The sequence below is a fragment of the Marmota flaviventris genome, chromosome 7 (assembly GCF_047511675.1).
Source record: "Marmota flaviventris isolate mMarFla1 chromosome 7, mMarFla1.hap1, whole genome shotgun sequence".
Lineage (NCBI taxonomy): Eukaryota > Metazoa > Chordata > Mammalia > Rodentia > Sciuridae > Marmota > Marmota flaviventris.
In genome coordinates, this window is record NC_092504.1 from 127,530,041 (window position 1) to 127,545,322 (window position 15,282).

Genomic DNA, 15,282 nt, shown 5'->3' on the forward strand with positions numbered 1-15,282 from the left:
AGGTACCTGAGTGACTCACATTCTTTAATAAGCTTTCATTAAGGAGAATGAAACAGCTTGCGTTGGTACCAACACCCACAGAATCCTAATCTCAGCTGCAGGGTGGCAGGGTCGAAGAAACCAATAAAAGTGGATGAGATTGAACAAACACAAAGACCTCTTCCTTCTCTGGGCAGAGAAGAAATGTCACTTCATAGGGGAGGGAATCACACAACTAGGTGAAAGAACAACAGAGAACCAGAATCAATAGATGTGGAGATTAGTTTAGCTTGGTTTGTCATATTGCTAAAAATGTAGGCACTTGTTATTTGTAATCATCTCAGCATCATCCTGTAATCGTGAGCATCCTCACTTGCACTTGTAGGCGTTGAACTCTTTCTTCTTTCTTTTCCTTTTTGGGGGGCAGGGGGATTGGGGATTGAACCCAGGGGCACTTTACCACTGAGTCATATTCCCAGCCCTTTTTATTTATTTTTTTGAGACAGAGTCTCTCTAAGTTGCTGAGGCTCTTGCTAAGTCACCGAGGCTGGCCTTGAATTTGCAATCCTCCTGCCTCAGCCTTCCAAGCTGCTGGGTTACAGGCATGTGTCACTGTGCCCAGCTGTGTTGAACTCTTTCCACAGTATTTGCCTCCCTTTGATGAACAGGAGGAAAAGTTTGAGTCTTCCTCCTACATAACCTTCTGTTATATTTCCAATTTGTTAGGACTGTTAAGAGATAGACTGTCATGACCTATTTCTCCTCTATGTGTCCTTCCTGTTCCCCTTTATGTCCTTTCTAGGCAGCACTTGTTAAAATGTGGGAACGGTCAGGGCTCTGCTGTGAATTGAACAAATAAAATGTGTTCAGATTGCACCTTACAGGTGTTTCCTGAACTGTTGACCTGTTTCATTTAACTCTAGATTCTTTTTCTATTCCTTTAGTGACTTTTTCTTTCCATTTAGAAGGGGAAAACTATTTCACAACCCTAATTATGAAGATATAGTTTACATATTAGGTGACTGGCACAAGAAATATGGTGCTAGAAATTAATAAATATTTGTTAATCGTACCATGACTGCCCTATATGTCTTTTTTCTTTTTTTCTCTTAGTTCATAATTTTTAAAATTGTAGTTATTTGCTTTCTATGTTAAAATGGTTCTACTGAAGTATGGAAATCATAGTAATCATAATTTCTGAAATTAAGGTGCAGTAGAGTGCTATTAATAAGATGAATGATGGCTGAATATGGAGGAGTACCAAGAATTGTGTTTAAGCTTTGTGGGCAGTGTTTTCTACCCACCCCCAACTACCACCACCACCACAGTCATTCACTTGCAAACTCGAAACCTACAAGATGAAATTTCACCATGAGATACTGAGTCTTAGAGAGCTAAGGTGAATTGCCTAAGACTGAAAATAACAAAATAACAGTGAACCCAGGATTATAAACTTTCCTTGGTCTTTTCATTTTAGTTGACAAGGCTTTAGTTGACAAGTCTGGGGGGCTGTGCCTTGTAGGGAGAGGCCTTGTCTTATTCATCCCTGTACCCAGCTCCTGGCACAGAACAGAACGGAACAAGAGGGTGACATAGCTGGGGCTCTATTTTAGGAAGATAAATCTGGCAACAACGAGTGGGATGAAGAGAACAGGAAAGTCCTGGCAGCTCAGAGAGCAGCTAAGATGCTCCTGCAGTAATACAGGGAGAAAGATGATGCAATGGTGAATGAGGGAGCCACGGAGGAGAGCAGAGAAGCCGTGAATGGGCGAAGACGGGAAGAGTGCACAGATGAAAGCTGATGAGCCAGCAGAGGCTGGGAGAGGGCGGGTCCTTGAATGAGTAGATATCCACTCGCGTGGCAAATGTGCCCTGAGCATCAGCTGCGTACCAGAAACTAATGGAGATGCCAGGATACAAGAGGGAATCAAACAAATGTGGACTTTGCTCTTGTTGACCTTGTATACTAACTGGAGGATGTCTCGGGATTCTCCAGGAAAACTGAACAGTGGGAGAGAGAGAGCGCCCAATATATAGAGAGGTGTTTCCAGAAATTGACTTGCATGGGGAAAAGGGCTGTTAGGTCTGAAGTCTGCAGAGCAGGCCTAGGGCTGCAAATTCTTGGGCCAGGAGCAGATGCTATAGTCTCGCAGGATTTCTTTTCAGGGAAAACTTTGCTTTGCTCTGAAAACCTTTCAAATGATTGGATAAGGCCCACCCAGATTGCTGAGGATAATCTCCTTTCCTTAAAGTCAACCAACTATAGATACTATCCACATCTGCAAAACACCTTCACAGCAACACCTGGATTAGTATTGACTGAACAGCTGGGTACAATAGCACTGAGAGTTGGCACAGGAATACCAGCCATCACAGAGGAGAGAAAGCTGATGTGCAGAAATCACCAGGGGCCCTCGAGAATAAATGCAGGCCAAAATGTTAAAGCCCTAATGGTTGGTGCTGTCACCATCCTTATTCCTGCACTTGTGCAGAAAACAGATGAGTCATCTGCCTCCCAGGAATGTTCAAATGGGACCAGGATGTCTGACCTTTTCCCCAAGAGCACCACCAGTTGGTGAGCAAGTTTCAATTAGGCCCTTGTTTCCTGAGTAATCATGGAACCTTAACCTAGGGAGGTCAGCCTTGCTTCCTGGGGTACAGGGAGTGGTTTCATCCCCAGGTACCAGTCACCCTTCTCCTTGTGGCCCTGTTCCCCTACCCACCCACCCACTCCCACACACCCACCCCCACACATAGTGGCCTGGCTGCCTTCCAGTGCCCAGCTCGGGGCTGTGTCACTTCCTCAGGAAAATCTTCTCTGAACTTGGATAAATCTCACACTTTAAGCCCCACCTCCAAACCTTCTGACCTTCGAAAGTGGTATTATTTTCACCAAGTAGTCTATTCAAATACTATTTTATTCATATCTGCCATTCCCGTTGTTCTGAGGAAAGGACCTAAGTCACTGTTGTGCTGATTCATGGTACTGAGCCCAGTTCTTGGCATATACTACCTGCTAAATAAACAAATGAATAAAGGAAAGAATGAATGAGATATATGCTTTCTAAGCAGTTGATCTGCAGGGCATTCTGGACAATGATCTGGAAATAGAACAGCACAGCCTGTTGCTCCTCTGCTTTTCTAGTTCCCAGTCTGATCCCACCCTGTGTACCCCTCATCCTGTCCTCAGCACTTGAGTTCTTATGGATTTCTATCTAAACCCTGGCATTTCCAAGACTCTTCTCTAATATGGGGGTACTTTTTAAGCATTTGAACCCAAAGCCTCTTAATACAAAGCAAATTAGTTTTTTTTCAGAACTGTTAGAACAGAAGAAGATGAAAATGAGAGAACAGAATGGAAGGATTCAAGAATAGAGCTCTATGCAGCAGACAGATGCAGGCCCGGATGGAATGTCCTAGAAAGCTCTCCTACTGAAAACTGGCAATGTTCTCTCTCCTTGCTTCAGGCAGGAAATTCTGACTGCTTTTATGCATGGTATGGAGTCTTGTGAGTTAGAAGCTCCTGATATCTGTGTGTGGGATTTTGTGAGTCGAGTTGAGAGAAAGTTCTGTTAGGAAACCCTCCTCATGCCCACCTTCTGCCATCATATGAAGGCCCCAACTGGCACATAAGATTGGCCACCTGGTGGAGCACACCAAGGTGCAGCCAGCCACAGGCACCCCCAGGGGAACCACAGAGCCCCTCACGCTGTCTCCTGACCTGACAGCAGCCATGACAACGAGGAAGTCATTTGTGTTATTAAATGCTCCCAGGAGCTCTTACGCCCTTTATGTTTGACCCAAATATTCATGAAAGTCAGCCTCTACTTTGCAGTAGTCTTCTGACTGTGGGAAATGGAATTTGGATTTTTTTTTTTAAAAATAGCCTCTACCAAGTCATCCTGCAGGGTCTATTCAGGTTTCGCCACTTGTGTTCTTACCATTAAACGTTCCTTGTATTGAGGAAGAGAGAAATCCCTCAGTTTCTACATTCTCTATACTGTCTGAAACGTGGAAGAGTCCATTGCAAATCAGATAGGTCAATCCCGGGATCCACACAGATTTTGGACAGGATATAGTGGGAAACCCAGTGGTCCAGGAACTAGGTGACTGAGTTTCGAGTCTTGGACCTGCCACCCATCCAGCAATTGAGGGACCTTGGGCAGGCTGCTGGTCTATAGTGGAACAGGTAGTCTCTGCTGCCACCACCGCTCTAAGATGTATGGTTCTCATTGCAGGCATCTTTTCCACAAGTCCTGTGTTGACCCCTGGCTTCTAGACCATCGCACCTGCCCCATGTGCAAGATGAACATTCTTAAAGCCCTAGGGATCCCGGTAAGCACAGCACAGCCTACACCATCGTAATGTCTGTCTTTCTGCTTTACCCCCAGAGCAGTGAGAAAGCTTCTTACCTGGATTTTCTATGTCCTCTCAGTCACATAGCAATGATGTCATCCAATGAGGCCCCAAGAGAACTCCATGTTTGAAAACATTTCTCCTGTCACTTTTTCTCAATCTGAGGACATCACCCATTCCACCACATCCATTGAATTTATCCATGAGTCAAGATGCCACTGGTGCAGCTCACAGGCGTCTTTTTGGAGGGCAGCTGGGACACCAGCAGAGGTATGCTGGGCCACTGCACATTGACCACCTCTGTGGTCATCACCCCAGCCTAGACATCAAAGAGATCTGCATGCCACACTTTCAGGTGTTGCCCCATGGTCACCTACTTTTGGGAGGCAACAAGTCCCTTCCAGCTAAGGGAGGGCAGGACAGCGGCCGAGAACCAGGCTCCAGACCTCTGTTAACCCAGATCTCTGCAGAGAGCTTGGGCAAACAGGAAAGCAGAGCCAGAGACACTTAAGTTTTGCACTATTATTAAGCTGCTTCCCTCAGTCACGTGTTTTCAAAAGCTCTCTCCAATGCAAGGAGAACCCGCCAGCTGGCTTGATGCTCCAGTGAAAGACTTTCCTGGGACAGTATCAAGTGAACCCCACAAGTGGTGGCTGGTGAGGCACCAGCTGCTGTGTGTTATCCCCTCTAAGCAGAAGAGGGTAGGAAATGAGCCAGTCTCAGAGATGTGCAAAAACATAAGGCACTGTCTAAAAGAAGCCGCACAAACACGCAGAGCCAGCCACCCGCATCCCGCTGTATTTGCTGCAACCTGCCTGTTTGTCATGTCTCACTACTAATGGCAGAGAACAAAGAGAATGTTCACAGTCACAAGATGCCACTGAAAAAGCAAGGCATCAGATCACATATCAAAGTCTTCCTTAATGCCAAAGGGCTAATTAGGAACTTCAGAGTGACTGTTAGAGAAGACACCCCGATGTATTCTGGGGACATGCACTGGCTGGGTTTCTCACCCTGCATCAGCTGCCCCGTGCCAGCTGTGTGCTGGTTTTCACGATCAATACACAAAACACAAATCAACTCACGTGGCTGGAGCTTTGAGCTAGATTTCAAAGGCAATGCATTAAATTTTCAGATCAGAGTTGCTAATGCGTAGTGCATTCAAGGTGAAAATCAATTACAGAGAATGTGAAATGTTAGTGAAAACCCAACATCACTACCAAAAACTGGTGACTTAAAAAAAATCAAACCCAGTTTTGGCAGTTTTCACATCTCTAGCTGTGACCAGTTGTTTGATGGAAGGGGAAATGTGCATATGTGTGTGCTTGCATGTGCCTGTGTGTCCTTGGTGTCTGAAGTCTTCAGAATCCTCACAATTAAAGGACACAGTTGCATCCTTTCATCTGGTTCCTATTGTTCAGGATATTTTTCAAGATTGTGTTTGTCCTACCACTCCTTGTGACAATCCTCTGAGTTAAATTCTGTACTAAATAATATTTGGCTTCAAATATAACTCCCACATGGGTACAGTTTCTCCAGAAGGTACTTGTAAAGAAGTTATGAATTATCACTCTTACTGTTGCTCAAGCAGAATTATTAAGTGGCCTTTGGGCTCATTTCCAAATGTAATAACATTTTAATTTTTAGCAATTGAGCATATTCTGGCCATGGTTTGAGGCCTGACACTTGTCTGGATAGGATTTTGCTTAGCATACTCGATTCCCAGAAAAAGAAACATCAGTAGCATCTTTTGGATTTTGCCAAGGAATTTTAAAGGCCACCCAAATAAGAACATGAGATACATCCGAGCCTGCCCCACAGAACAGAACATCCTCCATGAAGAAGGCCCGTGGTGTGTGCAACTCTGATGAAGCACCAAGACACATGGTTAGCCTCCCTGTCTCCGGGGCTCTTCCGTTTTTTGTCCTAGAGAATGATAAAGTCAGAATCCAGCAGGAATTTGGGGTTTCATTTCATTCTGCCCTACCCTTGGGGAACAGTATGCCTAAAATATACCAATGATATGACTTCTGTTCATTCTAATAGCTTCCCGTATCATTGGATATGCGCACAGCCTTAATTAGAAAATACTTCCTGTGCTAACTAAAACCGTTTTTATGCAACTTATAGACACTGTCTTATAATTTTCCTGTATCTTCATACACCATTTCTTCTGTAAGGAAAATTGGATAGAGCCTGTCACACTCTGATAATTGACATCTGTTAATCCAACTCTGTATCCCTAATATATGCTAAGAGCTCAATAAATGTGTAGAACTGTAACCCTCCAGAGTATTGCGGGCTGGCAGTGCATGACCTGTATTTGTGAATTACATCCTGTTTCCCCTTGAAACGATGTCAACTCACAAACAACTTGGTTGTAATTCTGATTCATAAGATTGTCCAGATCCATATGGAATCTTATTTTTGTTTGTGGTTTTCATTTTTGTTGGTTTTGATTGAGTGTTCATTCGGCTGCCTATGCTATAAGGCAAATAAATATAAGTTGAAAACCAAGAGCTGGGACATTTAATTTTCATCATTGAATTCTCTACATTGGACCACAGAATGAGAGCACACCTCAGTGATCTGAACGTCCCATCTCGATGAGTGCCTTTTCCCATCATATTTTGCCAAAAGAAATATAAGAATGAACTGAAAACAGGAGAAAGTTTGTGTGGGTTTTTTTGTTTGTTTGTTTGGTACCAGGAATTGCACCCAGGGGTGATTTACCACTGAGCTCCATCCCCAGCCCTTTTTATTTTTTATTTTGAGATAAGGTTTTGCTAAATTGCCCAGGCTAGCCTCGAACTTGCCATCTTCCTGCCTCGGCCTCCAGGGTCACTGGGATTTCAGGTGTACCCACCACACCTGGGCAGAAGTCCCTTACTATCAGAAGTGTTGTCTACCTTAGAGTGCTTAGTTCTCTTTGCAGCCCAGTGAGGGGCAGGTCTGTCTTTATAGGAAAACAGTTCTAAGGTCCCATAGAACTGGGCGGGGTCTTTTATATGCCAGCATACACACCCTTATCTCTGTGATCCTGATATGAATAGTGTGATAACTACCACTGAGCAGAACATCCTCTGTAACCACAAGTTTACACACCAGGTTTGTCAGCAGTTAAGCCTTTGAAGAGTTTTCCCCGTGCTGACCTGAATTTCAACGCTTAAACAGTGTTCAATTGCAGATAGCATTGGATTTCTCTTGGAAACATTCTGATTGAGACTTTTCTTAGAAGGGTACAAATTTGGTTTCTTTTTAACACAACACATTATTCTGTGTGATGAACCATGGAAAGTGGATTAAAACTGGTAGGCTCTGGAAAGATGGTCTATTAAATGTTATGTCCAAGCCAGATTATGCATGCCTGCCACCACTGAGTCTCACTCAACTAATCAGCTTTTTCTCTTCTTCTGTCTCCTCTATTGAGGATCTAGCACCTCTCTTACTGGCCTACAAAATAAAAGCAAAGAAATGCGCAGCATGGAAATTAAGAAATAAACGAAATCAAAGAACAGTATCAACAACCAGAATCAGTGTTTCAAAAAGCACGTCAGTTGCTGTTACATGGGATTGCTTTCAGCACTTCATGGTTGAATGAACACCCAGCACCATGTCCCCCTAATGAAATCCTTTCCACCCCAGGACCCCACACACAGTTACTTTTGTTTAATGAACATCGTTAAATAGCATACCTTTTCTTTCACATAGAACTTTACAGTTCTCAAAAGTATTTTCTCAAATTGTCCCTTGATTAATCTTGGGCAGATACTAATGTGCCCAAGTTTTCAGAGCAGAAATCTGAGATTCAAATAAAATGTTCAAATCAACATTTATTGAGCAACTGATAATTATCAATGGTACTATATGGAAGCTTGAAATGCAAGATCAGTATGACATGGCTGCTTCTCTTTACCCCGCTTGTAGACTAGCAGAAGGCAGACATACTAGCAAATGACCATCCATAGTGGGAAGAGTGTCAAGGAAGTGCTCCAAGATCACTCAGAACAACTCCCTGGGAAGGAACATGCTTCCAAAAAGGTGGCATTGGCCTGAGACTTAAAGTGTGGTTAGGAATTTGCCAGACATCATGTGAGACCTGGGATGGGAATGGGAGGGTGACTGTGGCAAATGTCATCCTGAGCAGAGGGACAGTGTAAACTGAAGCCCTGAGACAGGGGATGTATGGTGCTCCCTCGCCAAAGGCTAAGGGTGAGGTAGAAGAGTAGGTGGGATCCAGCTGCAGAGCATCTGTTTCAGCAAGCTAAGGAGCTGGTGATCCACTCCCTGGGAGAAGAGAAGAATCATACCTGTGTTTCCTTTGGGAAAAAAAAAATGTCATGATAAGAGAATGAGACTGAAGGGAACTGAAGAGACCCAAAGGAGATGATTGGGGATGGGGAGGCATGTTCATAAACACACCTGCTTGTGTCCAATTTCAAAGCCAGTAAATATAGTAAATTCGATGGTCATTCTGTAAGTTGATTTTTGACAAATTGAGTTTTAATGAATGACTCACTTCCAATAGATACAGAGAGAGAAAAAGGAAGAATAGAAGAAAGGAATAAGGTAACTGTGAGGAGTTTGTGGGATGATGGAGACTTCCAGCTGATCACTGGAAACACAGGGGTGTCCCTGAAGACACATCCTTACACGGCCATGGAGGGAAAGCTTGGGCAAGGGTCCAGCACTTGGATCTGCTCTGTGCTCCCCATGAGTCCATGAGTTGTAGGTTTTGCCTTTTAAGGCTCTTTGAATACAGTGTTATCATTGTGAGGCTAATTCAGTGTCAACCCCAAATTCTTTTCACATTCTATAAACACTGGGAGTGGAAAGACATGTCATCATCATCCTTGAAGACAAAGGTGAAGTTCAGACCAAAGCTATTCTAATATTACTGAAGACCCTATCTTTTCACCACCACCTTTAAAAAAAATAATTTTCATAAGTTCCGGTAAAGACACAACAACTGAAAGTAATTTTAAAAGCTTTTTGTGGAAGAGGGAAATATATTCTTTATTACTTCAAAAAGCAGAACTAAGATCAGAGTGAGACTTGAAAAGAGTAAGATTTTGCCCAATAACAGAGATGCCCAATGATGGTACCCAACACAACCTGCCTACCAAGGCAGAGAGCAACTTTTGCTATTCAAAGGGAGAAGTCAATGTTTTTAGGGAGGAGAAATACTGTAATGAAAGTGTGATGGAATAAGATGGTCTCACCCTGGCTTTTTGATTCTAAGATTTAATTTAAAGGATTTGACTAATAATGTATGTTCAGTTCCATGTGAAGTTTAGGATGTTTTTCTATAGTTGATTTTTGCTTGTATTTGTGTGTACATATATCTTTAAGGAACAATTCAAAATGAGTCAAATTCTGTCCCATTCACACTTGAGTATTAGTATATTTGTAAACAGTGAAGGAATCTTTGGGGATAATTATCTATTCTATGTGGGATGTGCACATTGTATAAAGGCTCTTCTATCACCATAAATAAATATATGTATTCTCCATAACTAATTCTTTAAAAGTAGAGATCTTGATATTCCTGGAATTAAAACTTTATAGACCAACATGTAAGAGGAAACTTTGAAAATGAATTTTGGAAGATCTTTTCATGCTCATGTTAAGATCTTCTCATGTTAATGCAAATGTAGACTGTTTTCAAAAAAATTAGCTTAAGAAAACAGTACAAAAAATGTTAATACTTCTTTGAGTCAAAATATTTAGGGTATATAATAGCATCTCTAAATTGATGACACACTCTAAGAATAGATCCTTCCCTCCCTCCCTCAGCCCAATGCTGACTGCATGGACGACCTACCCACTGACTTCGAGGGCTCTCTGGGAGGTCCACCAACCAACCAGATCACAGGCGCAAGCGACACAACAGTGAACGAAAGTTCAGTCACCTTAGACCCTGCTGTCCGGACTGTGGGAGCCCTGCAGGTGGTCCAGGATGCAGACCCCACGCCCCAGGAGGGAGAAGCCATCTTCACCACCAACAGTAAGTTCTGCTGTGCTTAAAGGTGCTGTTACCAATCCCAAGTGGCTCATTGCCTCATGGGATTGGAAGAAGATAGCTATTCCCAAGAAAAAAAGTATAAACTGAATGAGTATATCATTGCCAGTCTCAACAGCCATGCCTATTGGACCCTAAGAAGTCCAGATCTTTCCAGAGCCAGCAGGGCAGACAGCACACCTGGCCCTGCACACCCACACTCACACCAGCGGCACACACCACAGCACCACACGTTCTCCAAGTCCAGAGGCAAGTAGGGAATAGGTCTTGTCTCTGAGGGTGGACAGCAGGTGAGAGAAGCAGCCCCATGGTGTGCCCAGGAAGACTGGATAGGACACAGTCCTGCCCACTTGTGAACGTGAGGTGCACATATGTGCACACTTGAGCTCCATGAGTGTGCCTGTAGCTGTATGAGCTAATTTGGACCATGAGCAGAAGGTCATTTTACCCATTGCTGTAGGACTCAGATATATAGGGTACCTATTTTATTTTTATTTTTATTTAAGGGACTGGTCTTTCTAAGTTTTCCAGGCTGGTCCCAAACACCTGGACACGAGAGATCCTCCTCGTCAGCCTCCCGGACAGCCAGGGTGTCACCATGTCCAGCTTGAGTACCCCTTGAGATGGGCATTTTTGCAGCATAGCCTAAAGTCCTGAACCTGGTGCCCTGCATGTTTAAATATCTTCGCCTCATCTCCTGCATAGATGGTCACTGGATTCTGTTCTGTCTCAGTGCCCAAATATCTGTATGGGCATCAAAGATCAAAACTAAAATCTAAAGTATCTACTATTTAGTCTAATGTAGCAGAGATAAAAGCTTAGGAGTTCTAAGAAAATCAGCATGCAAATTAACTGAGGTTTAACATTAAAAGAGTAGGTGGATGTTACAATTTTTAAACAAAGCATATTTTTCTTGATAGAAGTAATTTATTCGCTATAGAAAATTTGGAAATAGATAAAAGCAAATTGAAACATCTTGGTGTATTTCCTTTTACATCATCCTCTTTTTAAAAAAAAAATTATGCTAAACTGTAAAGATATGCATTTTTCTGATGAAGAAAGAAAAAAAATCATCCTGTTGAAAGATTGAAAGATAAAGAATAAAAAAAGAATGAAAACTCAGTCAAGACACCACCACCTAGCAATAGTGGCTTTTAATATTGTGGCCATTTCCTGGTCATCTTTGGTGATAAGAGTTGAGATGATGTTACAGAATTTGCATTTTGAGTATGGTAACCTTAGCATTTCACGAAGCTTTCACCCAAGGTAACTTGAAGAGGGATTTGGTGGGAAATATCTTCCAGGTAAGGTTTATTTGTTTGGGATAAATAAGAGTTTTAACTTCAAAATCTAAACTTTTGGAAACTTTTTTTTCTAAAACAATTTTACTTTTTATGTTTGTATCCTTGATCATTAAAATCTGGAATGTATTTCAGGACATTTTAGTTTCGACTAACTCAGTAATCACATGTAGCCAGTGGCTACCATACCGGAGAACATAGATCAGGAATTTCTGAAAATGAAGAACCTGAAAGATTATTTGACTTTTACCAGGATAAAGTTGTAAATTTTTAACAAAAGAAAACAATGGCCCAGAGGGGTAAATGGCTGACCCAGGTCAAAGAGTAAGTTCAATTTTCAGTGGATCAGGTGGTTTCGTTAAACCATTTATCAGACATCTTCTTCAATCATGATTCATAACCACTGATGATCTTAGTGAAGAATATTGGAAGGCCTGATAGAATTATTCTAGCAGTTCAAAAATATATAAAGCAAGAATATATTTAAGCCCATAAAAGACAAAAAAATGGATCATTATCCTTACAAAGAATGATTATATGATTTTCAAGAGACAGTTTGTCCTCTGTGAGATTCCTTATTTTGAAAGTGGCTTCGTACTTCCTGTGTTTTAGCAAAGCCCAGATGGCAAATGAAAAAGCATTTTAATTTAATGTGGGTTAAATGACATTTAAAGTGAAATAGATGTAAATACACTGTGGGTAAAATACATCAAAAAATGAAATAGACTGTGTCCATGTAATTCACAATCCCTAAACTACTTTGTGCAAAGTATTTGAGTCAGGGCGTTTGGGTGACAGCAGACTTTTGGTAAATAACTTGAGGTCAAAGCGTTCAACCTAGGCTTGAAGCACATATTAAAAATGCCAGGCAATTTCAAAGGAAGGTATTAGCAAAAGTGAGATGAAGAGTTGGGAGCAACAAGATCACATCTAGTTTGAAGATTGATTGCAAATAGCAATGTGGCTAGAAAGATCCATTTCTGAGCACAGAAATGGAATTTTTCTCACAAAATATTTTCCTAGACCATATATGTCTGATTAATTTTATTTATTGGGCTTTCACAGAATTTTATGGCCATAACCATTAACAAAATGGCTGTAGACTCTTTAAGGGGAAAATTCTCTACAGATTTTTAAATTGCCTGGTGTCTTCATCAAGTAAGTATTTAATCAATAAATGAGCAAACACAAATATATCACTACATAAATGAAAAGATCCAAGTTCTAATCAACATTAGTGTAATCAACTCTCTAAGTATTTCTAAAAATAATGTAGATGGAGACATAAATATAAATGAAGATACAATATAGCTATAAACCACCAATAAACAGGTTGGACTTGACTTTTCTCCAAATTCTCTTTTCCCTCCTCACATCCCCACAGATCCAGGAAATTACAGAAAAGAAAGAAATAATAGCAGCTAATAAATACATGGTCCCAAATACATACCAAGCACCTTTTAAGCCTGTTTATCTGTTAGTTCACAACCACCTACAAGGTAAATATCATCTGTATCCTCACTTGACTGATGCAGAAAGGGAGGCACAGATCAAAGTGGCCAACCCGAGGTTGTTAGCTGGTGACAGGTGGAGCTGGAATTCAAACAGGGCTGCTGGCTCCAGGGCTGTATGTACTCAGATAATGAAAAGGGGGCGTCTAACACAGTTGCCTACACACTCCTCACTTTGTTGACTTATTTATTTCCTGCTTTCTCAAAGATCTCTGAAAAGATCAATAATTTGCTTAGCTCCTCCACCTTCATTCCTATCTCTTTTCTCCCTTTCCTGGCAAATCGTGCTGATTGCAGCTGATCCAAAGCATGTCAAGACGTTCTAGCGCTCCTGGGGGCAGGTGTAGAGCAGACTGGCTTTAGAGTGAACACCTAGAAAAGGAAACAAGAAAAGCATTTATAGCACCAAGGAAATCCAAGCTTGATGCAAGTCTGACTCTGGGAGAGAGACATTCTTTACCATGTACATCCAGTGCTGCCAAAGGTCCTCCTGTTGCAACCTCACAGGGCAGGTCCCCATGGCAGTCTTGCTCCTCCACCTTAGTGCAAGGAGTCGTGTGCATGGATGTCCTTATGCCACTCGCCAGTCTCATCTGCAGGCCTGCTAGTGCCACTGCACGCCGCCATCTCCCTCCCCAGGCTTCAGCTGCGGGCTCTTGTGTTTTCTTCCACAGGGAAAAAAAGTTTCTAAGGAGCAAAGGGAAACACACCTAAACAAACAGCCCTGTGTGTTTAGAGATCTCAGGGAGGAGCCAGAGAAAGACACTGAAGAAGAAGACTTCATCACTCCTTCCCAACACAGCACCACTTGGCATCTGCTCAGGAGGGCCTGAACTCTTCCCTTTATCTGTCAAAGAGCTTGTTAACTCCACCTTCCATGCCTTGACTTCCTTATTGAATCACCATGAGTCCTATGGGATTTCCTACAAGTCATTACCCTCTTGCCATCCTCCCACCTCACCCTGGAAGGAACCAACAGTCAGCCTAAAGAGTAGAGGGGGTAGAGATGGACAGAATGGAGAAATCAGAAATCTACCCCAGGGCATTCTGAGAAGCCCTTGGCATGACACCTGTGGCCAGAAGAGATCTGGTGTCCAAACTTTACAAAAAGAAGCAACACTCACCAATTAGTGTGGATTCTCATAAAACTTGGCCAATGGAAATGAAAGATAGTTTGGGTTTCCTCTGGAAACGTCTTTGCTAACTTCCTATCATCTCTGATCCTTGGGGAAAGAACAGTGCATCTAACATCTAATGTGATTAACACACATGATTTGTGGAGTCTCAAATCACATCTTTATTCTTGCCACACAAATGCTTAATGTGTATGGAGTAGGTGGAATGTTCCCTGCCCCTTGATGCAAATCCCAACAGTCCTAGGAATCTTCTGTTAACCCTTAGGTAACTGACAGTTCTCAGAGTCCCTTTACGGACCAAACACAGATACAGAGTGTTTTGTTTCATTTTGTTCTGCTGTTTGGTTTGGTTTTGCTGTTTTTTGCTTTCCCACCAGGCCCTTTCTCCTGTAATTCCACAGATCTATGAGGTTTATGTGCAAGACCTTCTGCAGTCCCCACCAGCCCAAATGGCTGCTGCCTCCTAAGGTTCCCTCCCACCTCCAGGAGCTCCTTTTACCTGGAGTCCACATCGAGCCTCGTCCAGCTCACTCTCCCACATGGCCACATTGGTACACTCACATGCCACCTGCCCTGACCACACACTGGGGGCCAGCAGTGGCCATCTCCAACATCCAACCTCACATTGCAGACAAGAGGGACCCCGGAGTCCATACTCTGTTCTATCTTTTCTGAAGTTTGGCTGAAACATGCTTCAAAGTCCTGTGCAGCAGCCCCTCACAGGCTTAGGGCTGGGCGGTTCCCTTCCCACCCCTTTAGCTAGAGGAATGGATTTGCTTGATGACACTTTGTCCATAGATCATCTCTATACTATCCTCCAGCCCTCCTCTTCTTTGCTGTCTTTTGTATTGTCTCTAAATGAATGATGGGGTCAAGAATCATAGGACAGCTTCCCTTCGTGTCCATTGTACATCCAGAAAGATGTACAGGCAGCAGAAGGGTAGGTACAGCAGTACAGACTGCCTCCTGCTTCTTGG

General features: G+C 42.6%; 1 protein-coding gene across 1 annotated transcript in view; it reads left to right on the forward strand.

Moving 5' to 3' along the window:
• Rnf150 (ring finger protein 150) overlaps nt 1–15,282 on the forward strand; it is a 215,053-nt gene that overhangs the window by 157,094 nt on the left and 42,677 nt on the right. The window contains exons 5-6 of the mRNA XM_027926708.2: nt 4,218–4,314; nt 10,132–10,342. Of these exons, the coding sequence (XP_027782509.1) occupies nt 4,218–4,314; nt 10,132–10,342 (308 nt within the window). The remainder of the gene's footprint in view (nt 1–4,217; nt 4,315–10,131; nt 10,343–15,282) is intronic.